This window comes from Bombina bombina, chromosome 7 (genome assembly GCF_027579735.1).
Source record: "Bombina bombina isolate aBomBom1 chromosome 7, aBomBom1.pri, whole genome shotgun sequence".
NCBI lineage: Eukaryota > Metazoa > Chordata > Amphibia > Anura > Bombinatoridae > Bombina > Bombina bombina.
Window position 1 is genome coordinate 400,028,167 of NC_069505.1, and position 26,982 is coordinate 400,055,148.

General features: G+C 39.2%; 1 protein-coding gene across 1 annotated transcript in view; it reads left to right on the forward strand.

Moving 5' to 3' along the window:
• CDHR4 (cadherin related family member 4) overlaps window positions 1-26,982 on the forward strand; it is a 150,328-nt gene that overhangs the window by 40,730 nt on the left and 82,616 nt on the right. Inside the window, exons 3-5 of the mRNA XM_053721164.1 lie at window positions 5,591-5,784; window positions 7,758-7,920; window positions 23,183-23,274. Of these exons, the coding sequence (XP_053577139.1) occupies window positions 5,591-5,784; window positions 7,758-7,920; window positions 23,183-23,274 (449 nt within the window). The remainder of the gene's footprint in view (window positions 1-5,590; window positions 5,785-7,757; window positions 7,921-23,182; window positions 23,275-26,982) is intronic.

Below are 26,982 nucleotides of genomic sequence, written 5' to 3' on the forward strand. Positions count from 1 at the left end.
GGGGGAGAGACGTGCAGAACACATGTGTTCATAGAAAAAAAGAAAAAAAAATAGCCTCCCCACCTATAAGCTAGGGCCAATGCCCTGTTACTAGATTTCAAGCCTGCAAACAGTAGAAACATGGAAAGGCTATAGATGCAAAAGTTCATACAGTTTTAGTGATGTTTTGTTCATAAACATATTGGTGAGTACAAACTATCATCATACATGGATTATGCATTAATCAGAATTATAAACGCAATGAATAACTGTAAGATGCAGTGAAAGGTATAACTAAGCATGCGACAACTCTCAGCTGGGTATCCGACAATGAGTCTTCATATGTATAATAGTTTATTTACCCCAGGCAGAGAGGGTGTCTCTGAGCATAATAAACATAACATATCTGTCTTCAACAGTCCCCGTAGAACTGCTCAGATGCTCAGTGATCTTACTTGAGTAGTCTGCTTAACCAGTCTGCATTCGGGTAAGATACTCACACCAAAAGCGAGTCTCCCACACTTGCAGATGAAGTCTGAGTCTTTGGTGAAAAATGAATCCTGCTTGTTCACAAGGGACCCAGGAGCCGCCCAAACACTTTGCGTGTCCTATTTGAGTTGGGGGAACCATCCTCTTGTTGTCACGATCCTCTGTAATTTCCATATCCCCATCAGCCCCCGCAGTTTCTCCTCTAGTTGTCTGCCAGTTGTTGGCCATATTTGCATTGTCAGGGACAGAGGCAAGGGGTGCAGACTCTACATGACCATTCCCCAGCGTATAGAGAAGATCATCTCAACTCATGTGCGCACACTTTTGGGTTCTGTTCTGCTGCTCATTGGGCGTCACTGAGTTTAACATGACCATCTCAACGTGCGTGACTTCTAGTTTGAACAGGAGGGCATCAAATCTCTGAAATATTTGTTGCTCAAATTCTGCCAGCATTCTGTGCATATCAGCGTTAGTTTCTTCCATATTCCAAGCTGTACGGTCACTGGCTCTCTATACAATATAGGCAAATCACTAACATCAAACTGTTTCGCTGCCCCAAGTGCTTTACTTGAGCTGGGAAGTCCCAGCTTTCCTTTTTATCCTCCTTGTGAGATTAATTTATTATATATTGTTGCAGCCTGAACTCTCCAACCCTCAGCCTCTGCAGCGTTCTATTATGGTATAGTGATAGTGATAAGACCGCACATTTTCCTGTACATAGTCTCTATGCTGCAGCTAAGTCATTCATCCGTGTGCGGTCTCCCACGTGGCTAACTAGTGTGTATGGCGTCTTAAAGTTCCAATCCTCCTCTTCCTCTCTATCACCCGGCTGATGACCGTTTATGTGAAATAGCTGCTTACCGGGTAATAGTGTAACTGCCCTCCGGTCCTATATGCTTCTCCCCATATGCGGTACCTTTTTCTGACTACCCGATCTAATGATTCCGGGCCTCCTCAGTCTGCCAGATACATGTTGCGTTGTCGGCACTTGTACAGAGCAGATCGTGCTCACATATTCAATAGAGTTTTAGTATAGAAGCACTCCGGCGACAGATTAGAATTACTTTAGGGGCTTATTGAGGCTTATTATCCACTTTCTTTCACAACTACACACAGAGCTCTCAAATGATGCGTCCTCCATTAGGTTTGCCCTGGCTCCGCCCCCCGTAACAACCCTTTTTGAGCAAAAGCAAAGAGTAAATATTAAGAAAGCCTAGGTAAGTCTGAAGGATGTATATAATATACAATTAGTCCATCACCTAGTACCATCCATACCAGGCCATGAAAGTCTTAAGAGGAAACAATGACCTTATTAGTGTAGAATTAACTGGCCTCTATCCTTCGTTTAAACCTTTATTTTTCTTTGTTTCCTATTCTTCCTTTTGAGCTCATTCCCCTTTTCTTCTCTCCTTCTTTTCTTTCCTTTTCCTTTCCTTTCCTTGCTATTACTTTTGGGCGAAGAGCAAGAGCCACCAAGACTCCCAGCTCCCCAGCAAGCAGCCAGGGCACAGATCCTTGTATGAAACAACAGTCTCAGCAAGATGCTAGATCTCAAACTAGGCTTAGCAGCCTATTTCAGCTATCCTCTCCTCCTCTATCACCCATATACTCTCAGGGGATTAAAGTTTCAGCCAAAGTCCAGCACGTTGTTCCAGGGCTCCTTAGCCACTCGAATCTCTATTACCGTGGCACCTCTGGGTGTAACAAGCACACAAAAGACCCAGCTCCAGAGAGCAGCCCAGCCGTGTATATGTTGATGAATGGAAAATACAAAACAGAGATACGGCCCCTTTCACTGTTCCAGCAAGATCGCAAAAACCAGCAGTCTCTTTAAACTGACCCCTTCTCTGTAAAGGGGAATCTGTCTCGAGTAGATAGTCTTTTACAGTGTATATGACCTGACAAAGCCGCCGCTCTGATATAAGCACCTTTGACTATAAGCCTTTTTTACTTCAGATAATTACAGGTACCAGGACGTTAAAGATAGAGGCATAAAGTCCTTTAGAGAATTCAGATGAACTATATTTCAACGTTCAGAGCAGCCTTTCTTACCTGCTTCAACTCAGATAGCAACGGGCGTGTATTAACCCCGCAGGTGCAGCTCAGGATTTAGCTCCGCATCTTACCGGGTGCCGTCTGGGTATGTATCTGGTGGTGGCGGGATTTAAGATAATGGTTTCACCTCCACAGCCGCATGTATCCTAGAGCGCTCTAGCTTCCAAGAGCACTGACAGAAGCAGCCCCAACCAGGTGGGTAAGTATCTTGATGCGCCTCGACGGCTGGACCTCCGACAATGATTTCACCTCCACAGCCGCACGTATCCTAGTGCGCTCTAGCTTCCGAGAGCACCGCCAGAAGCAGCCCCAACCAGGGGGGTAAGTTTCTCCTACAAGAGCGTCTCCTTTGTTAGGTTACAGGGCCAGCCATAGATCTTTACCGCAATACCCCTGTTAAAAGGCTAATTTAAAATTCGGACTGCAGCGCGGTCTCAGCCACTTCGGCTATGGCGGACTTCCAATCCTCAGCAGGGGATTAACTCTGCAACACGCCGCACTCACCCTGGGGAGGATTTCCCAGGTACACGGCAGAGGGTGGGGAGCAGGTAGAAGGCGTCCTCTCACAACACCTGTGTGCAGGTGAACAATACTGCACCGCCCCAAACGGAAGTCCCGGAACCTGTCGAAAGTCTTGTTAACCACTAAAGCTAAAATTAACCCTACAAGCTAATTAATTAACCCCTTCACTGCTGTGCATAATAGAAGTGTGGTGCGCTGCGGCATTTAGCGGCCTTCTAATTACTAAAAAGCAACGCCAAAGCCATATATGACAGCTATTTCTGAACAACGGGGATCTCAGAGAAGCATTTACAACCATTTATGCCATAATTGCAGTTTGTGAAAAAGTTTGTGAAAAAGTGAACAATTTTTTTAATTTGATTGCATTTGGCGGTGAAATGGTGGCATGAAATATACCAAAATGGGCCTAGATCAATACTTTGGGTTGTCTATTAAAAAAATATATACATGTGAGCTATACACAAGCTAAGCAACAAAGCTATACACAACAAAGCTTCAAAATAAAGCTATACACAAAGCTATACACAACACTATACAAGAAGCTATTCAAGAAGCTATAAACAAAGCTATACATAACGCTATACACAAAGCTATACACAAAGCTATAAACAAATCTATAAACAACGCTATACAAAAAGCTACAAACAAAGCTATACAAAAAGCTATACAAGAAGCTATAAACAAAGCTATACATAACACTATACACAAAGCTATAAACAAAGCTATAAAAAAGCTATAAACAAAGCTATACACAAAGCTATGCACAATAAAGCTACACACAACAAAGCTATAAACAAAGCTATACACTAAGCTACACAGCAAAGCTATACACAAAGTTATGCACAATAAAGCTATACACAATAAAGCTATACACAAAGCTATACACAACAAAGCTATACACAATAAAGCTATACATAAAGCTATACACAAAGCGCTACACAAAGCGCTACACAAAGCTACGCAACAAAGCTATACTCACCAAAGCTTCACAATAAAGTTATACACAAAGCATTACACAACAAAGCTATACACAAAGCTATATACGAAGCTACGCAACAAAGCTATACACAACAAAGCTTCACAAAAGCTATACACAACAAAGCTATACATGAAGCTACGCAACAAAGCTATGCACAACAAAGCTTCACAATAAAGCTATACATGAAGCTATACACAACAAAGCTATAACACAATGCTATATACAAAGCTACGCAACAAAGCTATACAAAACAAAGCTATAAACAAAGCTATACATAAAGCTATACACAACAAAGTCATACACAAAGCTACACAACAAAGCTATTCACAAAGCTATGCACAATAAAGATATACACAATAAAGCTATACACAACAAAGCTATACACAATAAAGCTATACATAACAAATCTATACACAAAGCTACACAACAAAGCTATACACAAAGCACTACACAAAGCTACGCAACAAAGCTATACTCACCAAAGCTTCACAATAGTTATACACAAAGCTTTACATAACAAAGCTATACATGAAGCTACGCAACAAAGCTATACACAACAAAGCTTCACAAAAGCTATACACAACAAAGCAATGCACAAAGCTACGCAACAAACCTATACACAACAAAGCTTTACAATAAAGCTATACACGAGCTATAAACCAAGCTATACACAAAGTTATACACAAAGCTATACACAACAAAGCTATACACAAAAAAAAAAAAAAATATATACATGTGAAGGGTTATTCAGGGATTCCTGACAGATATCAGTGATCCAATGTACCTATCGCTAATTTTGAAAAAAAAAAATGGTTTGGAAATAGCAAAGTGCTACTTTTACTTATTGCCCTATAACTTGCAAAAAAAAAGCAAAGAACATGTAAACATTGGGTATTTCTAAACTCAGAACAAAATTAAGAAACTATTTAGCATGGGCGTTTTTTGGTGGTTGTAGATGTGTAACAGAATTTGGTGGTTAAAGCTAGAAAAAGTGTGTTTTTTTCCATCTTTTCATCATATTTTATACTTTTTTATAGTAAATTATATGATACGATGAAAATAATGGTATCTTTAGAAACTCCATTTAATGACGATGACAACGGTATATAATTTGTGTGGGTACAGTAAATGAGTAAGAGGAAAATTACAGCTAAACACAAACACTGCAGAAATGTAAAAATAGCCCTAGTCCCAAACGGTCAGAAAATTGAAAAGTGCTCTGGTCACTAAGGGGTTGACCATAGTCCCAACTTTTCCTCTAACCATAGCTTTCACCCTAAAACTATGTCCTAACCTAACCCTAACCATAAAACTTACCATAATCCTAGCCAAGTACCACAATGGCCATTGGTTGTGATATCTCCTATAAGACTCAAGCCAGCCACAATATGGTGGTTGTGGTGGGGATTATAAATATACCCTTCATGCAATGCAATACAATGCAAATTGCTTGATTCCCTTTTGTCGTCTATTCTTCTGTTTTAAACTCACTTTATGATTTAATGTGGAACATAACGCGTCACAGGTATTTACTTGTATATTCTTTGGTTACTTGCTCTATTCTAGAATTTGTGGGTCTCCCTGAGACAGTGAACCTGGCAGAGAGCTCAGCCATAGGGACCCTTGTATACAGCTTCACCTTTATGAATTGCACTAATTCGTCTATGAAGGTTGAAATCCAGAGCGTCAATCCAGCCAGCAATTTCTTCAATTCTCCCAGTCTATCCAGAATAACTGGGACATCTGATAATACTGTGCAGGTATAAGAGCGCAGGAATAACAGGTGGTGCTGTGTCTTGTGGATATGTGTAATTGTGTCTGCATGTGTATGAAATACTAATAACCCACTGATTTATAAAAGTAGTATAATTGTTTGTTAAAGTGACATTATAACTAAAGTCAGCTCCAGACCAGCAACTCACTGCCTCTTCTTAGTGGACAGAGTGGCGAGCCAATCAGGATTGGCATATGCATGTAGCTGCCTATCACCTCAGCCTTTTTTTTAGCTCTGGAGTTCATCTCCACCCCAATGCTGACTTTAACCATATTTTTGCCCCCTTTTTGAAGGGTTAAAATAAGACTGCATCTGTATATGGATAGGACACAGTTAACAGCATCTGCAGTAACAGTAAGTGAAAGCAAAGCTTCCCTGCTGTCGCTCAGCACTACCTGCTGTAGCTAAAGCCCCCCTCTACAGGTTACATGTATAACATCACAACACACACTACTGCCATATATGTGCACTCTCCTGAGCGTACCACAGTATGCTGTCCTGGAATGCAGCTAAGTTTCAGTAAAGATGCTGAGAGTAATAGATACATTTGATAACTGAACTAAATTGGAAGTTGTTTTTCTTTTTAATTGTACACTCAATTTTAACCATCATTTTGACTTCCATATCCCTTTACTGATCATTTAAGGACCAGATTACAAGTGGAGTCCTATTGATAGCGCAGGGGGCAAAATCAATATTACTGGATCGCACTATAATTAGCACACAAATTAATATTACATGGTATAGAAGAATTTGCAGAAAAGGTTTAGCGTGGTCAACATCCCTTAAGCGCACCATATACTTTCAATGGATATTGAGACAGCGCTAAACACCACTTATATTACAAGTTGAAAGTTATGGGTTGCACTTGAGCAAAAGCCAAAATAGCGCTAGAAAAATGAGTGCGACTTGAGACCTGTAAGTAAAGTGTTAGGGCAAGAATAAACACCTCACAAAGCTCATGGAACTCATTAAAATAGAGTATCACACTCATATAATAGAATATCACACTCATAAAATAGAGTATCACACTCATATAATAGAATATCACACTCATAAAATAGAATATCACACTCATAAAATAGAGTATCACACTCATATAATAGAATATCACACTCATAAAATAGAATATCACACTCATAAAATAGAGTATCACACTCATATAATAGAGTATCACACTCATATAATAGAATATCACACTCATAAAATAGAGTATCACACTCATATAATAGAGTATTACACTCATATATATATAGACCTATTTAATATAAAATATATTTATTATTGAAAAAAAAGGTTTACAAAATGTTATGAAAGGGATATGATATATGTCAAGGTGTTTGACTGGGAAGGGCTCAAAAGTAAGAAATGTTATTCTAAGTAGGTATTTGAAGTATTCTTAAGGCACCTTTAGCTTTAGTGCAGTTGGCCTAGCGCACTTCCGGGTAAGCGCTTAAACAAAATCCAGAAGAGACTTTATTAGCGCACCCCATATAAGTCTATGGGTAAATGGAGTTCCAGACCTCCAGATGTAATCGCGCCTGAGTCTTTTGCTGGGAGCGATAACTTTTTACTTTCAACTTGTAATACCAGCGCAAACATTGGAGAGCTATTGTTTTATCTTCAGCAGCGTTAGCGCTAACATTTTTGCGCTCCACTTGCGATCTAGCCCTTACATTTTTATAATCAGCCATATTTGTCTATTGTGTTTCTTATTTGTCTGTTTCTTTCTGAGGTTGTGCTCAGTTTTAGAAACCATGGGATTTATGAGTGCTCTACCCCTGAATATAATGTTGAACTTCCTCTTAACTGTGCTATGCACCATGATTAATGCAACATACAATTAATAGAAACCAGTTGTGGTTGATAATCTGAGTAGAAAAACATTAGCCCCATATTTGGTTTGGGACCCACAACATTATGTCTGATGGCTAATTCCACTCTGCTTGTCCATCACAGATCACCCTGAGCAGTTCTGCATCACTAAATGCAAATGTAGTGAACCAGTACTCACTGGATTTGTTAGGCACCTGCGGGACAGAAATCGCAGCTGGTCAGCTCTTCATTAAAGTTATTGACGACGTAAAAGAATCACAGTGTGAGACAAAGTTTGCCAGCCAAGGTAAGATAATTTTGTTTATCCCAATATCACTGTTCTCCAGCAGGGGGCCCCAAAGAAAAACTAACTCATACAAAACAGGAGTAAAAGAACTAAACCCATTATATCATGGAAACAAACCAGAAAATGTTTAATACATTTTCTTTAGAAAATGTATAGTAATTTGAGAGGTACAGTCCCTAATTCTGAGCTCTCTCCAGCTGGCTGTCCCCTTGAGGCAGTCATATGTCCCTATTTACAGTATTTCCCTTAGATCCGCCCATAGACCAACCAGACACGCCCACAAACTACCCAGGCACACCCAACACCTGACCAGACATGCCCATAATACCACCCACAATACCCTATGACCCATCCCTTTCCAACATGACCCCACCCACAAAACAGCAGGAGCCCTTAAATTCCTAAGTCCCTAATACCTAGCCAAAAATGTTGGGGGTATGTTGCTGACAGATAAGATAAAGAAGCATGTATATGTACACAATGTGATAAAGTAATTAGATCTGAATATACCTACAAGCTCAGCCCATTTTATTAGGTTGTGGCTTCAAAACACAAAATCAGTTAATTCATATACACAAATAAACCTTACAATGCAAATTCTCATACATTTTATTGTCTGCAGCTGGTAAAAAAAAAATGATTGGAAACACATTAAGGGAAAAACTATTTTACAATTTACTGTCCATTTAAGACAATATAGAAGATGATGGTGCTACTGTATATGGTGTTCTTCCAGACTTGAATATGACAGTGCTGTTAATTCTCTCACAAACAGAGGCGGACTGAGACATAAGGGGGCACCAAGTGGGGGCACCTGGTATACTGCTTACTCTTACAGTCACAATTTGTTAAATCAGCTAGCACAGCAGTGACAGTTGAGCTACTCTAGCGGCTGTATATGTGAGTGGGCAAATTCTAATATGGGACAGATGCACTAGTGGTTGTGATTGGGGGTACAGCAGATCAGTAGCTTGTGCAGTGCTGACAGCTGCTCTAGCAGTAACTAGGGTTGCCACCTCAGCCATGTTTTCCTGGACACTTATGAGTTAGACATGCTGCAGGGTGTGCGGGCAGTAACATGTATTGTGTTTCTGGACAGCACTATTCATATTCCTCCCTGCACACCCTGCAGCATGTGTAACTTATAAGTGTCCAGGAAAACATGGCTGAGGTGGCAATCCTAGTCTTTGACTGTGGGGGCCCTGTCCTTGGGGGGTTGGGGACACTGGTGAGGGTGAGACAAACAGGTTGAGGGTTGAGGGCGGGGCATAGGAAGTGGGTGGGGTATAGAGGGCAGGGTGGGGGCTCTTCGCTAATTTTTAACAACAATGTTATAAACATGAACCAAACAAACTACTTTGTCGGAAACAATCTGCAGCTGCTACACACAACGTTGCTTTTGATACTTTGTATATCCCTGAGTGACATGTTGCCATTCTAATTGTTTGTAAAGTTTTAATGTAACAAGAGCTGTTAATAAAGTTTTAATGTAACAAGAGTTGTTAATAAAGTTTAAAGAAGAACAATTCCGCCATCTGGTTTATTAGTGTAATTGTGCCATTGTTTTTAGAGCTATCTAACTCTCCATGTGAGTACCTTGCACTTAAAGGACCAGTAAACACAGCAGATTTGCATAATCAACAAATGCAAGATAACAAGACAATGCAATAGCATTTACTTTGAATTTCAAATGAGTAGCAGATTTTTTCTAACAAATTTCAAAGTTATGTCTATTTCCACTCCCCCTGTACCATGTGATAGCAATCAACCAATTACAAATGCATATACGTATATTCTGTGAATTCTTGCACATGCTCAGTAGGAGCTGGAGACTCAAAAAGTTTAAATATAAAAGACTGTACACATTTGTTTTAATGGAAGTAAATTGGAAAGTTGTTTAAAATTACATGCTGTATCTGAATCATGAAAATTTAATTTGACCTGAGAGTCCCTTTAACACAAAGCTAATTCTCTACAGTATTATGTTATGTGAATGTGTTTTGTTTGAGGATACTATCTATCTGCTGCATTAGAGATTACACAGACACTTAAAAAAGGACACCTGGGTCTACATTAAAGAAAAAAGACTATTGTTTTCATACACACTTAAAGGGATAGGAAAGTCAAAATTAAACTTGCATGATTCAGATAGAGCAGGTCATTTTAATACACTTTTAAATTCAATTCTATTTTTAAATGGGCTTCATTCTCTTGGTATCCCTTGTTGAAAAAGAATACGCACATATCCTACACTAGTGGGTGTTAGTTGCTGATTGGTGCCTGCACTCCTATGCTATCTAAATATCAGGTAGATTACAAGTTGTGCGTTAGTCTTTTAACACTGCCTTTTAGCCTGTAACGCAACGTCAGTCCCGCACACGTAAAAATGACATTTTTTAATGGGACTTCCATAGCGCAGCCATTACAAGTTTTGCGTTCTGGCTAAAAAGCTTGCGTTACACCCTATAACGACAAGATCCATACCGCCATCTGAAAGCAGTAGTTATGAGTTTTACGCAACAAAACTTACATAAAACTCTTAACTAATCTGTTACAAAGTACACTAACACCCATAAACTACCTATTAACCCCTAAACCGAGGCCCTCCCGCATTGCAAACACTATTTTAAAGTTATTAACCCCTAATCTGCCGCTCCCGACATCGCCACCACTAATAAAATGTATTAACCCCTATTCCTCCGCTCCCCGACATTGTCACCTCTATAATAAAGTTATTAACCCCTAAACCGCTGCCCTTCCGCATCGCAAACACTATTTAAATATTATTAACCCCTAATCTGCCGTCCGCCCACATCGCCCTCACTATACTAAAGTTAATAAGCCCTACACTGCTGCCACTATAATAAACCTATTAACCCCTAAATCGCAAGCCCCCAACAATGAAATATACTAAATTAAACTATTAACCCCTAAACCGCAAGCCCCCCACATTGCAATAAACTAATTTAAACTAGTAACCCCTAAACCTAACGCCCCCCTAACTTTATATTAAAATTACAATTTCCCTATCTTAAATTAAATTAAAACTTACCTGTCAAATAAAAAAAAACTGTTTAAACTAACAATTAAACTAATATAACTATTAAACTAATATTAAACTAACAACCAATTAATTAAACTAAAATACACATTAAAAAAATCCTAATTACAAACTATCTAATTACAAAAAATAAAAAATACTAAATTACGAAAAATAACAAACAAAATTATCAAAAATAAAAAAGAATTACACCTAATCTAATAGCCCTATCAAAATAAAAAAGCCCACCCAAAATAAAACACCCCCTAGCCTACAATAAACTATCAATAGCCCTTAATAGGGCCTTTTGTAGGGCATTGCCCTAAGTTAAACAGCACTTGTACCTGTAAAAATAAATGCAAAGACCCCCCAACAGTAAAACCCACCACCCAACCAAACCCCCAAAATAAAAAAACCTGACTAACAAAAACCTAAGCTACCCATTGCCCTGAAAAGGGCATTTGCATGGGTATTGCCCTTAAAAGGGCATTTAGTTCTTTTACGAAAAGCCCAAACCCTAAACTAAAAGAAAAAAACACCCAAATAAGTTCAAAAAAATCCTAACACTAACCCTCGAAGATCCACTTACAGTTGTTGAAGTCCTACTTGAAGAATCTTCATCCCGGCAGCTCCATCTTCATCCAGGCGGCTTCATCTTCATCCAGGTGACAGAGGGCTCCATCTTCTATCTTCATCCCGGCGGCGTCTTCTATCTTCATCCTGGCGGTGCAGAGCGGGTCCATCCTGAAGACATCCGACGCGGAGCATCCTCTTCATACAGTCGCCACCGTACACTGAATCTTCATTGCATTCCTATTGGCTGATTTGATTTTAGAAATTCAAATCAGCCAATAGGATGAGAGCTACTGAAATCCTATTGACTGTTCAAATCCACCAATAGGATGAGAGCTACTGAAATTATATTGGCTGATTTGAATAGCCAATAGAATTTCAGTAGCTCTCATCCAATGTTTCCTCTAATTTTTCTTACAGCTGTGCGGACCTGCTACTGCTGTGAGCAGAATTTTTTTTACACAACCTGGTTACTGGGCAGCACTCTTATATAGAATATATATATATATATATATATATATATATATATATTGTGACAGACCCTTCTGTCAGTACTGAAAGAGTTAACTTTGTTCAGCTTTAAGAAGCTATTTTCTAAAGACAGGGTTGCTGACATCAGCTATTGTGTACTGTAATTAAGTTTAGTGATAAACATTCACATTGTTTAATCACATCCAGAGAGCAGACGCCTAAGTGATAAGAAAGACTAAATTGTTTATCTGCTTAAGTAATGTAATTCTATTGTGGCATGTCAAAGGGCGTTTTCCCTCTATCTAATGTACAATATTCTTTCAACCCCCCATCTAGGGTCAGACCTGCATAAATACTGGGCATATAGCCTTCAATAAAACGCATTCTGTTTTAACCTTCAATGTAGAGCCTGGTCTCATGTTTGAGGGGGGAATTAGCTAGGTTGTGAGTTGATGATCCCATATTCAGGACATCTTTCATCTGGTATTAACCCTTGGTATCCTGTTGGTACCGTAACAATTGGTGGCAAGCGACGGGAGGATCCTTATCGCCCAGAAGAGCAACTACACAAGCCAGTAACCTCAGGAAGAGGGGGATTATTACAATACTGACTAAGATGGAAGGAGTACCAGGGACCGAAGGAACCAATGGGCCCAGCATATCAGACAGAACCCCAGAAGAAGCAAGCTTTGATCGGGGGGTTAAAATAAGACTGGCACATTATGGCCCCAACCCATCTGCGGAAATTATCGTCATAGCCGCTGTGGAGGCCAACCTACTTCGCCAAAGCGGCGCTGCAGCAGCCCAAGTCACAGCAACCCCAGTGGAAAAGAGAAAAGTACATTTTGCAGCTTTTAAAAACTTCCTGGAAACAGAAGGAGAGATTGATGGGTACCTTGAGAGGCAATGTGCACTACACAAGGTACCCGCAGAGGACTGGGTCACGATATTATCCGGAAAATTATCCGGCCGGGCCAGTGAGGCTTTTCGGGCCATTCCAGATGAGGAAGTCCGGGATTATAATACTGTGAAAGAGGCTCTGCTCTCCAGGTATGCGGTTACACCGGAGGCATACCGGAGGCGGTTCAGAGACACTGTTAAATTAGCTGGTGATTCCTACGTTGAGTGGGCATGTAAGGTGCACCGCACAGCAGCTCACTGGATGGCGGGGTGCCAAGCCGTATCTGGGGAAGAGGTGCTGCAGCTATTCCTGTTGGAACATTGCTTTGACAAGTTATCACTAGGAGTTAGAGAGTGGGTTCGGGACCGTAAACCCTCCACCCTGCATGAAGCTGCTCGCTTGGAAAATGAGTATACGGATGCCCGCAAACTGGACACTGCTACCACTAAGCCCCCTGCCAGAGTGGAGTACAGACCCCCAGTCACCCCAGTAGCTGCCAGTTACCAACCCCTGGCGCACCGCTATACCACACGGCCTCTGGCCACGAACTACCCTCAGAGAGCCCGGTTCAATTCGCGGGGATACTCACAACCTATTCGGTGCTTTGGATGTAAGCAACTAGGGCACAAAAGACCAGAGTGTCCCCTAAACGCAGCGAATCAAGCACAGTCCTGGAGAAGACCCGCCGGCGGAATCCCACGTAACCCTCAGCCTGCGGCCCACTACGTAGAAGAGCAAGAATGCTGGGGCATCCTACATGAAGCAGACACCGTGCAAGCTGCCCACCGGAATAACCGGCAACTGGTTAAAGTGAATGGGAAGGAGGTCAGTGGTCTACGGGATACTGGTGCTACCATGACCTTGCTTCAAAAGAACTTGGTGTCTGAGAAACAGCACACTGGAGACACTGTGGCTGTGAGGGTAGCAGGGGGCGCTGTGTTCCGCCTACCTGTTGCCCAGGTACATTTGGATTGGGGAGGGGGCGCTAGACCTGTGAATGTGGGGGTCAAGAAGGACTTACCTGCTGATGTTCTCCTTGGAAATAACTTGGCCCCCCTTGTTTCTGCCTATGCTCCCATGAGTCCCGCTGATGTTAACCCTGTGACTACCCGTGCCCAGATCCGTGCAGCAGAGACTGACCCACCTGCTGCTAAGCCCCAGGACGCTGAGCTCAGTAAATCTCTATCCGCTATTGATACGTGGAAGTCCCGTTACAATGCGCTGATGAAGGAGAAGAGTCAAGTAGAGGATGAAATGGTCACGTTAAACAATCACGTAACAGTGCTAGAGGGAGAGAAGAGGAGCGCAGAGGAAAAAGCGCGTTTAGAACGTGAATCTCTGCTAGACAAGCTGCACCGACAGACTGCAGAAAACACCAGCTTGAGAGTGGAACATGAAACATTAACGACAAACTTAGCGACACTGGAGGAGAAGCTGACGCTGGCTCATAGTGAGGTACAGGAACTCAAGGGCACCCTATGTCAGTATGAAGGGATTGTGGATACCTATAAAGAGCAGGTACAAAAAACTCGTAAAGAAGCTGATGAGATTTTGAAGGACTGTTTAGCCCTAGTCTGGGCACTGAGGAAGTTGAACCCTTATTTATACGGGCAGGAATTCTCTCTCATAACGGGAATACAGATGGATTGCCCCGGCAAACTGACATGCCTACCACCTCCTAGTCCGGTCATCCCCAGGTTGACCCGCCAAAGGGTCAAGCCGGGTCTGCCGGAGTGTTCCACAAGGGGAGAGCTATGTGACAGACCCTTCTGTCAGTACTGAAAGAGTTAACTTTGTTCAGCTTTAAGAAACTATTTTCTAAAGACAGGGTTGCTGACATCAGCTATTGTGTACTGTAATTAAGTTTAGTGATAAACATTCACATTGTTTAATCACATCCAGAGAGCAGACGCCTAAGTGATAAGAAAGACTAAATTGTTTATCTGCTTAAGTAATGTAATTCTATTGTGGCATGTCAAAGGGCGTTTTCCCTCTATCTAATGTACAATATTCTTTCAACCCCCCATCTAGGGTCAGACCTGCATAAATACTGGGCATATAGCCTTCAATAAAACGCATTCTGTTTTAACCTTCAATGTGGAGCCTGGTCTCATGTTTGAGGGGGGAATTAGCTGGGTTGTGAGTTGATGATCCCATATTCAGGACATCTTTCATCTGGTATTAACCCTTGGTATCCTGTTGGTACCGTAACATATATATATATATATATATATATATATACACACACATACACACTATATATATATATATATATATATATATACACACACACATACACACTATATATATATATATATATATATATATATATATATATATATATATATATATGCACACACACCTGTATTTATGTGCCTGTCTTTATCAGTATATTTATATATATATATATATATATATATATATACACACACACTTTTTTGCATGAAATGGTTGGGCAATGACACAAACTATACATTTTTTGAGGGGGCCAGGGGTTGAAAAATCAGGAAGTCAATATATATAATACCCTTACATAATAAATGTCTATCTATTATTATTTTAACCCCTAGCTGGCAGACAGGGCTAAAACACACCACTGACTGCAACTAAAAAATATTAAAGTGTGAAAAAACTAAACAATGGGCTGACACTAATGTGAATCACTTACACAACACATAGAACTTTTGCCAGTCTGAAGATATAATGGAAGAGCTACCTGGGGTGGCTGCGCAGTAGCGGTTGAAGCCACCTCCCTAAAATTAGTTTTTGCAGGTTGGGATGTCTGCAGCAGTAATACATGAAACAGTTAATTACTTCCAAACAACCTGCAGCTGGTGTACACCATGCTGCAGACACTGTATATGAAGCGGCTCTCCCGGAAGTATACATTGCACACAGGGGAAAATGTCATCCCTGCACCTCTCACATATGGAAGAAGAGTCTAAGCAGTTTTGTAGACATAACTTAACTTTCTAGTGCCCGGGATAATTGAGCATCGTCTTACAAGTGTAAAGTGGTTATCACCTACCCCAGACAGATTTATCCTGCTGCGCTCACGAATCAGAGGGTCCCCCAGTGCCTTCTTTCTCCTCTTACTGACTACTTTGCAACCCCTCCCACAATAGCTCAATCCCAGCAAGTAAGGTAGGGCAAACAAAACAGTGTAACTAATAAAAAGCTTTGATCATAGCAGATAAATAAGAAACTACAGAGATGCAGAGAAGCAAATAAAATATGTTTAGCATTTCCCTGACTCCTGTAATGCGCGGCCGGTCTTTATCAGTGCGTGGTCCTACACAGATCACTGCGCACCCGCGCTGCCGTGCACATTACAGGGAACATTGCTCTCATCCTATTGGCTGATTTGAATTTCCAGAATCAAATCAGCCAATAGGAATGCAAGGGACACCATTTTGAATTTAGTATAAGATTAGATTTAGAATAAGGCAGCGACCGTATGAAGAGGATGCTCCGTGCCGGATGTCTTCAGGGTGGACCCGCTCCGCACCGCCGGGATAAAGATAGAAGATGCCGTCTGGATGAAGATGGAGCCGCTTTCAGGGCAATGGGTTGCTTAGTTTTTTTTAGATATTTTTTTTTATTTTGTGGGTTTGGGGGTGGGGTGTGGGGGTTTGTAATGTTAGTGGGACTTTGTATTTTTTTTTTCAGGTAAAAGAGCTGTTTAACTTAGGACAATACCCTACAAAAGGCCCTTTTAAGGGATATTGGTAGTTTATTATAGATTAGTTTTTTTATTTTGGTTTTTTTTTTTTTTTTTAAATGGGTATTAGAATAGGAATAATTGTTATTATTTTTGATAATTCGTTTGTTATTTTGTGTAATTTTTTTTCATTTTGGGGTGGGTTTTTATTTTTAGATTAGGGGTTGGGCATTTCATAAAATAGCTCAATGCTCTTTTAAGGGCAGGAAAAAATAGCTGAATGCCCTTTTTAGGGCAATGCCCATACACAAATGCCCTTTTCAGGGCATTGGGTAGATTAGGTTTTACTTTATTTTTATTTTGTGGGTTTGGGGGGTGGGGGTTTGTATAATGTAAGGGGGTGTTTGTTTTGTAGCAAAAGAGCTGTTACCTTTAGGGCAATGCCCTACAAAAAGGCCCTTTTAAGGGCCCTTGTTAGTTTATTATAGATTAGGCTTTTTTATTTTGGGGTGTTTTTTTTATTTTTTTTAAAAGGGTATTAGAATAAGAATAATTTTATATAATTTTGGATAATTTCGTTTGTTATTTTTTGTAATTTTAGTGTTTGTTTTTTTTTGTAATGGTAGTTTTAATTTTTATAATGTTAGGTTTTTAGTGTAAGGCAGCTTAGGTTTTATTTCACAGGTGAGTTTGTATTTATTTTAACTAGGTAGTTATTAAATAGTTAACCTAGTTAAAATACCTGTGAAATAAAAATAAAACCTAAGCTAGCTACAATATAACTATTAGTTATATTGTAGCTAACTTTAGGTTTTATTTCACAGGTAAGTATGTATTTAGTTTTAAATAGGTATTATTTAGTTAATAATTGTAACTTTAATGTAGCTCTATTTGAATTATGTTAAAGTTAGGGGGTGTTAGGGTAAGGGTTACGGTTAGGTTTAGGGGTTAATAGTTTAATTTAGGTTGTTGCAATGTGGGAGGCTGGCAGTTTAGGGGTTAATAGATTTATTTAGTGGTAGTGATGTGGGAGGCCAGAGGTTTAGGGCTTAATAGCTTAATTTAGTTGTGGCTATGTCGGGGAGCGGCAGAATAGGGGTTAATAGATTTATTATAGTGTGGGTGATGTTGGGGTGCAGGGGAATAGGGGTTAATAACTTTAGTATAGTGGTGGCAATATCGGGAGATGCAGATTAGGGGTTAATAGCTTTATTTCGGTGGCATCGATATCGGGAGCGGCAGATTAGGGGTTAATAACATTATGTAGGTGGCGGTGATGTCGGGGGCAGCAGATTAGGGGTGTTTAGACTTGGGGTCTATGTTAGGGTGTTAGGGTTGAACGTTACTTTTTTTCCCCCATAGACATCAATGGGGCTGCACGCAAACTGAATTACGACTCAATGGAAGTGAGGCCTAAGACTGCTCAGTGTTTGAAATGAGACAGGTTAACTTAACATTTTTCACTGAGGAAGTTGAACCCTTATTTATACGGGCAGGAATTCTCTCTCATAACGGGAATACAGATGGATTGCCCCGGCAAACTGACATGCCTACCACCTCCTAGTCCGGTCATCCCCAGGTTGACCCGCCAAAGGGTCAAGCCGGGTCTGCCGGAGTGTTCCACAAGGGGAGAGCTATGTGACAGACCCTTCTGTCAGTACTGAAAGAGTTAACTTTGTTCAGCTTTAAGAAACTATTTTCTAAAGACAGGGTTGCTGACATCAGCTATTGTGTACTGTAATTAAGTTTAGTGATAAACATTCACATTGTTTAATCACATCCAGAGAGCAGACGCCTAAGTGATAAGTGATAAGAAAGACTAAATTGTTTATCTGCTTAAGTAATGTAATTCTATTGTGGCATGTCAAAGGGCGTTTTCCCTCTATCTAATGTACAATATTCTTTCAACCCCCCATCTAGGGTCAGACCTGCATAAATACTGGGCATATAGCCTTCAATAAAACGCATTCTGTTTTAACCTTCAATGTGGAGCCTGGTCTCATGTTTGAGGGGGGAATTAGCTGGGTTGTGAGTTGATGATCCCATATTCAGGACATCTTTCATCTGGTATTAACCCTTGGTATCCTGTTGGTACCGTAACATATATATATATATATATATATATATATATATATATATATATATATATACACACACATACACACTATATATATATATATATATATATATATATATACACACATACACACTATATATATATATATATATATATATATATATATATATATATATATATATATGCACACACACCTGTATTTATGTGCCTGTCTTTATCAGTATATTTATATATATATATATATATATATATATATATATATACACACACACTTTTTTGCATGAAATGGTTGGGCAATGACACAAACTATACATTTTTTGAGGGGGCCAGGGGTTGAAAAATCAGGAAGTCAATATATATAATACCCTTACATAATAAATGTCTATCTATTATTATTTTAACCCCTAGCTGGCAGACAGGGCTAAAACACACCACTGACTGCAACTAAAAAATATTAAAGTGTGAAAAAACTAAACAATGGGCTGACACTAATGTGAATCACTTACACAACACATAGAACTTTTGCCAGTCTGAAGATATAATGGAAGAGCTACCTGGGGTGGCTGCGCAGTAGCGGTTGAAGCCACCTCCCTAAAATTAGTTTTTGCAGGTTGGGATGTCTGCAGCAGTAATACATGAAACAGTTAATTACTTCCAAACAACCTGCAGCTGGTGTACACCATGCTGCAGACACTGTATATGAAGCGGCTCTCCCGGAAGTATACATTGCACACAGGGGAAAATGTCATCCCTGCACCTCTCACATATGGAAGAAGAGTCTAAGCAGTTTTGTAGACATAACTTAACTTTCTAGTGCCCGGGATAATTGAGCATCGTCTTACAAGTGTAAAGTGGTTATCACCTACCCCAGACAGATTTATCCTGCTGCGCTCACGAATCAGAGGGTCCCCCAGTGCCTTCTTTCTCCTCTTACTGACTACTTTGCAACCCCTCCCACAATAGCTCAATCCCAGCAAGTAAGGTAGGGCAAACAAAACAGTGTAACTAATAAAAAGCTTTGATCATAGCAGATAAATAAGAAACTACAGAGATGCAGAGAAGCAAATAAAATATGTTTAGCATTTCCCTGACTCCTGTAATGCGCGGCCGGTCTTTATCAGTGCGTGGTCCTACACAGATCACTGCGCACCCGCGCTGCCGTGCACATTACAGGGAACATTGCTCTCATCCTATTGGCTGATTTGAATTTCCAGAATCAAATCAGCCAATAGGAATGCAAGGGACACCATTTTGAATTTAGTATAAGATTAGATTTAGAATAAGGCAGCGACCGTATGAAGAGGATGCTCCGTGCCGGATGTCTTCAGGGTGGACCCGCTCCGCACCGCCGGGATAAAGATAGAAGATGCCGTCTGGATGAAGATGGAGCCGCTTTCAGGGCAATGGGTTGCTTAGTTTTTTTTAGATATTTTTTTTTATTTTGTGGGTTTGGGGGTGGGGTGTGGGGGTTTGTAATGTTAGTGGGACTTTGTATTTTTTTTTTCAGGTAAAAGAGCTGTTTAACTTAGGACAATACCCTACAAAAGGCCCTTTTAAGGGATATTGGTAGTTTATTATAGATTAGTTTTTTTATTTTGGTTTTTTTTTTTTTTTTAAATGGGTATTAGAATAGGAATAATTGTTATTATTTTTGATAATTCGTTTGTTATTTTGTGTAATTTTTTTTCATTTTGGGGTGGGTTTTTATTTTTAGATTAGGGGTTGGGCATTTCATAAAATAGCTCAATGCTCTTTTAAGGGCAGGAAAAAATAGCTGAATGCCCTTTTTAGGGCAATGCCCATACACAAATGCCCTTTTCAGGGCATTGGGTAGATTAGGTTTTACTTTATTTTTATTTTGTGGGTTTGGGGGGTGGGGGTTTGTATAATGTAAGGGGGTGTTTGTTTTGTAGCAAAAGAGCTGTTACCTTTAGGGCAATGCCCTACAAAAAGGCCCTTTTAAGGGCCCTTGTTAGTTTATTATAGATTAGGCTTTTTTATTTTGGGGTGTTTTTTTTATTTTTTTTAAAAGGGTATTAGAATAAGAATAATTTTATATAATTTTGGATAATTTCGTTTGTTATTTTTTGTAATTTTAGTGTTTGTTTTTTTTTGTAATGGTAGTTTTAATTTTTATAATGTTAGGTTTTTAGTGTAAGGCAGCTTAGGTTTTATTTCACAGGTGAGTTTGTATTTATTTTAACTAGGTAGTTATTAAATAGTTAACCTAGTTAAAATACCTGTGAAATAAAAATAAAACCTAAGCTAGCTACAATATAACTATTAGTTATATTGTAGCTAACTTTAGGTTTTATTTCACAGGTAAGTATGTATTTAGTTTTAAATAGGTATTATTTAGTTAATAATTGTAACTTTAATGTAGCTCTATTTGAATTATGTTAAAGTTAGGGGGTGTTAGGGTAAGGGTTACGGTTAGGTTTAGGGGTTAATAGTTTAATTTAGGTTGTTGCAATGTGGGAGGCTGGCAGTTTAGGGGTTAATAGATTTATTTAGTGGTAGTGATGTGGGAGGCCAGAGGTTTAGGGCTTAATAGCTTAATTTAGTTGTGGCTATGTCGGGGAGCGGCAGAATAGGGGTTAATAGATTTATTATAGTGTGGGTGATGTTGGGGTGCAGGGGAATAGGGGTTAATAACTTTAGTATAGTGGTGGCAATATCGGGAGATGCAGATTAGGGGTTAATAGCTTTATTTCGGTGGCAGCGATATCGGGAGCGGCAGATTAGGGGTTAATAACATTATGTAGGTGGCGGTGATGTCGGGGGCAGCAGATTAGGGGTGTTTAGACTTGGGGTCTATGTTAGGGTGTTAGGGTTGAACGTTACTTTTTTTCCCCCATAGACATCAATGGGGCTGCGTTACGGAGCTTTAAATTCCACGATCGCAGGTGTTAGTTTATTTTCAGACACATTCTCCCCATTGATGTCTATAGGGAAGCGCGCACAAGCACGTCAAAACAGCGCTTGTATTTTGTGCGGTATGGAGCTCAACGCAACAATATCGCACGCACAAGCCAGCTATTTAAAAATAGGGGTGAAATAACGCAACTTTTGTTGCATTCGTTACATTATATGTAAATGCCATAGCGTTGGGTGTATAATTAGGTGTGCACATTACCATTATAGTTATTATTTATATGTAAATTCCAAACAGTTATAGGTATATGATTAAGGGTGTGCGGAAACTATTTTGTAGTAAAAATACAAGACGTGCATTTGCCAGTTTTGTTAACTGCTGAATGTGGAAGAAGGCGGCCACTTGCGGCATTCAGCTGTTTTCGGAGACGGGTTTATTTTTGTTAAAGTGCAACACACTAAGATATATATATTTGCACATATCTTAGTGTGTTGCACTTTCACAAGAAGAAATCCGTCTCTGAAAAGAAACAGCTTCACATGTCTAAAAAATCCAAATACTTGAAACAGACTAAAAATGATAGCCCTAAAGTCCTTGTCAGTTATATGATCAGGTCAGACTCTACCACTTTATATGAACCCTAAGAATGAATACGATGGTACTCAGGTCAGACTCTACCACTTGACATGAAGCCTAAGAATGAATACTATGGTACTCAGGTCAAGATCTTTCCCCATCCTAGCCCAGCCAAACAATGCAATCCATCAATCAAACCGGGAACCTCCCAAGGGTGCACAGGCTTATGTAATTTCCCATGATACATACAAAACACAGAAGTGGACTACCTTCTCAGACTGGACCGGGTACACATAAAGGGACAGTCAAGTCCAAAAAAACTCATGATTCAAATAGGGCATGTCATTTTAAACAACTTTCCAATGTACTTTTATCACCAATTTTGCGTTGTTCTCTTGGTATTCTTAGTTGAAAGCTAAACCTAGGTAGACTCATATAATAATTTCTAAGCCCTTGAAGGCCGCCTCTTATCACATGTTTTTTTATTTGCTTTTTACAACAGGGGAGAGCTAGTTCATGTGAGCCATATAGATAACATTGTGATCATGCTTGTGGCAGACACTGCACTAATTGGCTAAAATGAAAGTCTATAGATAATAATAAATAAAATGTCATGTGATGAGGGGGCTGTCAGAAGATACTTAGATACAAGGTAATCACAGAGGTAAAACGTATATTAATATAACTGTGTTGGTTATACAAAACTGGGGAATGGGTAATACAGAGATTATCTATCTTTTTAAACAACAGACATTCTGGTGTTGACTGTCCCTTTAATAGCACTCACAGGTAAGATAAGGAGCAAACCATGAAATTATAGTATCTCGAATACCAGTAGAGTGAAGAGTTTGGAAGAGGAGATAATTGCCTACCATGTCAAGTGCTGCCAGGAGGTCTATAGGAATAAGGAGGGACCCATGACCCTTTGCTGTTACATTAATTAGATTAAGTTACTTGTGTTTATATATATTTATTGAATTTAGTGATTAGGTGTGCAACATGTATATACTTTACAAATTAGAGCAATTAGTGACATTGCTAAATGCTTTTTTTTTTAATCATACATTAACTCTTTGTTTACCATGCAGTCGGAGACACAATTCAGGTTTACTATAACGTCCCTTCATCTAGTCCTATATACAAGGTGGTTTTACGTCAGCCTAAAAATGCTTCAGTGACGGTAAGTTATTCAGAGATTATTTTTCAGGGAATTTAATAAATACATGTACATATGTATGTAATAACCAAAAATGTTATGTAATAACCTATATATCTATGTAAATAGTACAGTGCTATTTAAAGTTAGTTTTTTTCAAGGACCTAGTGCAATAATATCTCTTTCCTTTACAACCCTGTTCCTTAAAACATGGCATTATTAATCATGGTAGTAATCAGGGCCGCCATCAGGGGGTGAATAGGGTGACTCCTGTCAGGGGTCCAGTGGGCCAGGGGGCCCCATGAGGCAAGCACAACTATTATTTAATTTAAAAAAATAAATTACATTTTGGCAGCCACCAGAGGGCGCTACAGCAGAGTGCTATTGAGCATGGGAAATGTTATTACAAGGAGTAAAGTATTAGCATTTGAGAGGATTTCTGAGTGTGCACTAAACCACTATGCCCAGTGTGAGACAGACTTGGCACTTCAGTTTGTACAGTGTGTGCCAGAGTCAGACAGCAGTTTACTTTTATTTGCAGAGTAGGTAGGACTTAGTAAATGCTTTTTATTTATTTGTGCAATTTCAGATTGTAACTTCAGTGTGGTAGTTGTGTGGTGGGGCCAGGGGGCCATAAAAACACATTTTTAGCAATATGCAGCAGTGTATTTATGATTATTTGACAATGCTGTAGAATTTCTCTATTTAAAACCATGCAGAAATGTTTCCTCCTCAATACACAAATGGTAGGTGCCCTTTTGGCAGATATGAGTTTTTTTTATATATATATATATATATATATATATATATATATATATATATATATATATATATATATATTTTTTTTTTTTAATTACATTCCAGCCTGTCCCTTTATTTCCAGATGCCAGGAGGCATTTTATCTACGATTTTTACATCTGCATAAAAAGTTATACTCTCAGACATAGGCCTCGCTTCCATTGAGTCGTTAAAAATGGAGCCGTAAGCTACCGAAGCGGCCGACAGCTAAAAGTAATTTACGGCTGCATTTTAGTACCAGGTTTCCATTGAAAAGATTAGCGTGTTGCGCGCAGTCGCTCTTTTCGTGTAGCTGTAAGTTAACGTTGTGTTAACGCTTCCATCTGACGTCGGATTTCTTGAAAATCAATTAGTTGCTAAGGTAACCCGACCTTACGCTATAGAATTTACGTTTAACGTCCGTGCTTCTTACCTGTGATCGCCTCTCAAGAAAAATAAAAAAACACTTATCCATATTTTTAATAATCAAATACTATTTTCTAATATAATTATATTTAACACTTCATAAATATAAGTAATATTTGTTGCTGCCCTAGGCATAGGTCTAGTTTGCATTCTGTAGATATGTTCTTGCATATATTATTATATTTAAATATATACTGATATTTCTATTAGAATATAAGTTCAACTATTTCTGTACATGAGACAACAATAAATATTACTTATAACAATTTATTTCTACATTAAAACACTTGCATTATTTGCAAGTTTTATAATTTCAATAGAAAATAGGTCTCAAAAAGCACAATTTTCCTCTTTTACACCTAGTTGAGCTGGGGGTAATATATCTCAATGTATCGACAGCCTCCGACAATGTATTAACGGTTAGCGCTTTCATTGGAAACCTGGTATAATTTATCGATTAACGGCTTCTATTACTTTCTATGGGACGCGAAGATCTTTTCGGCAGCCGAAGTCCGGCTGCCAATATCGAGGTATAACGCGCCATTGGAAACAGTCGATAAACGATATTGCTTCCGACAGCATATTTATCGGTTTGCGAGTGCACGCAAACTGAATTACGACTCAATGGAAGTGAGGCCTAAGACTGCTCAGTGTTTGAAATGAGACAGGTTAACTTAACATTTTTCAGTTTACACTACAGCTGACTTCATTTTGAAATACATACAAACAAGCATAAATCCTGCATTTAACCAGATTTAATGGTATGAGACCTAGTGCCACAGCTTATAGTTCCACCAAGACCATATAGAGTACAGCATTTTCAAAACACATAAGTACAGCTAACAGATGGGAACATTTGTACACCAGATTTAAAGTGGTGCTCTTGGTTGGGGAAAATGGGGGTGGGGGAAACCCCAACAAATATGATTCTTTAATAAGTGATCTCTTAATTTCTGCTATTTTTTTATCATGCATGTCACACACTGTTGATTTAGGGGATGGCAATGTGCAGAAATTTTACCTCCTGTGAGTGTTTCTGTGGGTGTCTGTGTTTATGCCTTTGTGCTTTTGTTGGTGTCTCTATGACTGTGTATGTATTTTTTTATATGTATCTCTCTGTGATGCTTTGTGTGTCTATTTTTGTGCATTTTCTGTAGGTGTCTGTGTGTGTATGTCTTTGTGTGTTTTCTGTGGGTGTCTGTGAGTGTGTATATCTTTGTGTGTCTTCTGAAGCTGTCTCTGTGGGTGTGTCCTTGGGTGTATGTGCAAGTTTGTGTTTGAGTTTGTGTGTGTGTCCATTGCCTGTTCCTTTTAGAATATTTTGACCTTACTACTGATTATTTACATCTTTCTACTGACTTTGAGAGTAATGAGACCTTTCTGGAAGTCACCAATCCACCACTTAACCTTTAAATTATTGTTTAGGACCCTTTCTTTCAGCCACTGCATGCTGTTGTCATCATTTAGTTGGCATCTTCCTTGACAAAAAGATAATCAGAATTCCATATTTTGTCTTGTAAATCTCCTTTTTTGACAAAACTGTAGTCTACCTCATTACTTGTCAGGTCAATGTAAACAAGTGCTGAGTGTCTGAGATTATTTGTGTGTTTCTTTGCGTGTCTGCTAGAGTGTCTATATGTGAATCCTTATGTGTGAGTGTGTGTTTCAGTGTATGAGTGTGTCTGTGTGTTTCTGTGTTACTACCTTAACAACATTTCCAAGTTTGACTACACTTAAAGGGACACTGAACCCAATTTTTTTTCTTTTGTGATTTAGATAGAGCATGCAATTTTAAGCAACTTTCTAATTTACTCCTATTATCAATTTTTTTTCGTTCTCTTGCTATCTTTATTTGAAAAAGAAGGCATCTAAGCTTTTTTTATTAGTTCAGAACTCTGGACAGCACTTTTTTATTGGTGGATTAATTTATCCACGAATCAGCAAGAACAACCCAGGTTGTTCACCAAAAATGGTCCGGCATCTAAACTTACATTTTTGCATTTCAAATAAAGATACCAAGAGAATGAAGAAAATTTTGATAATAGGAGTAAATTAGAAAGTTGCTTAAAATTTCATGCTCTATCTGAATCTCGAAAGAAAAAATTTGGGTTCAGTGTCTCTTTAAGATTAAAGTGTATTTAAGATTAAAGTGTATATACGTTTTAGTCACTTTGTCAAAAATTGCACATGTCAAACGGGGGAGGGGAGGGCTGATCAATGGTTAAGTAAGGGGCCCCCGAATTTCTAGTCGAGGCCCTGGTAGTAATAATAATAAAGTAATATAAAACAAGATACAGGTTAAAGGCTCGATTTATCAAATGTCGAGCGGACATGATTGGCTATTGCAAATCATGTCTGCAGGACATCGCTGCAGATCTGTAAGGTGAAAATATTTACAGAATTACGCCAGAATTAGAGAGACAATTTTACATACGGCCATGTTCAGCCCATTTTACAAAATTCAACAATAACGTTTTGTATTTTGTACTTATAACACACATTTCTAGGTTTTTTGAGTGTATCCAGTGT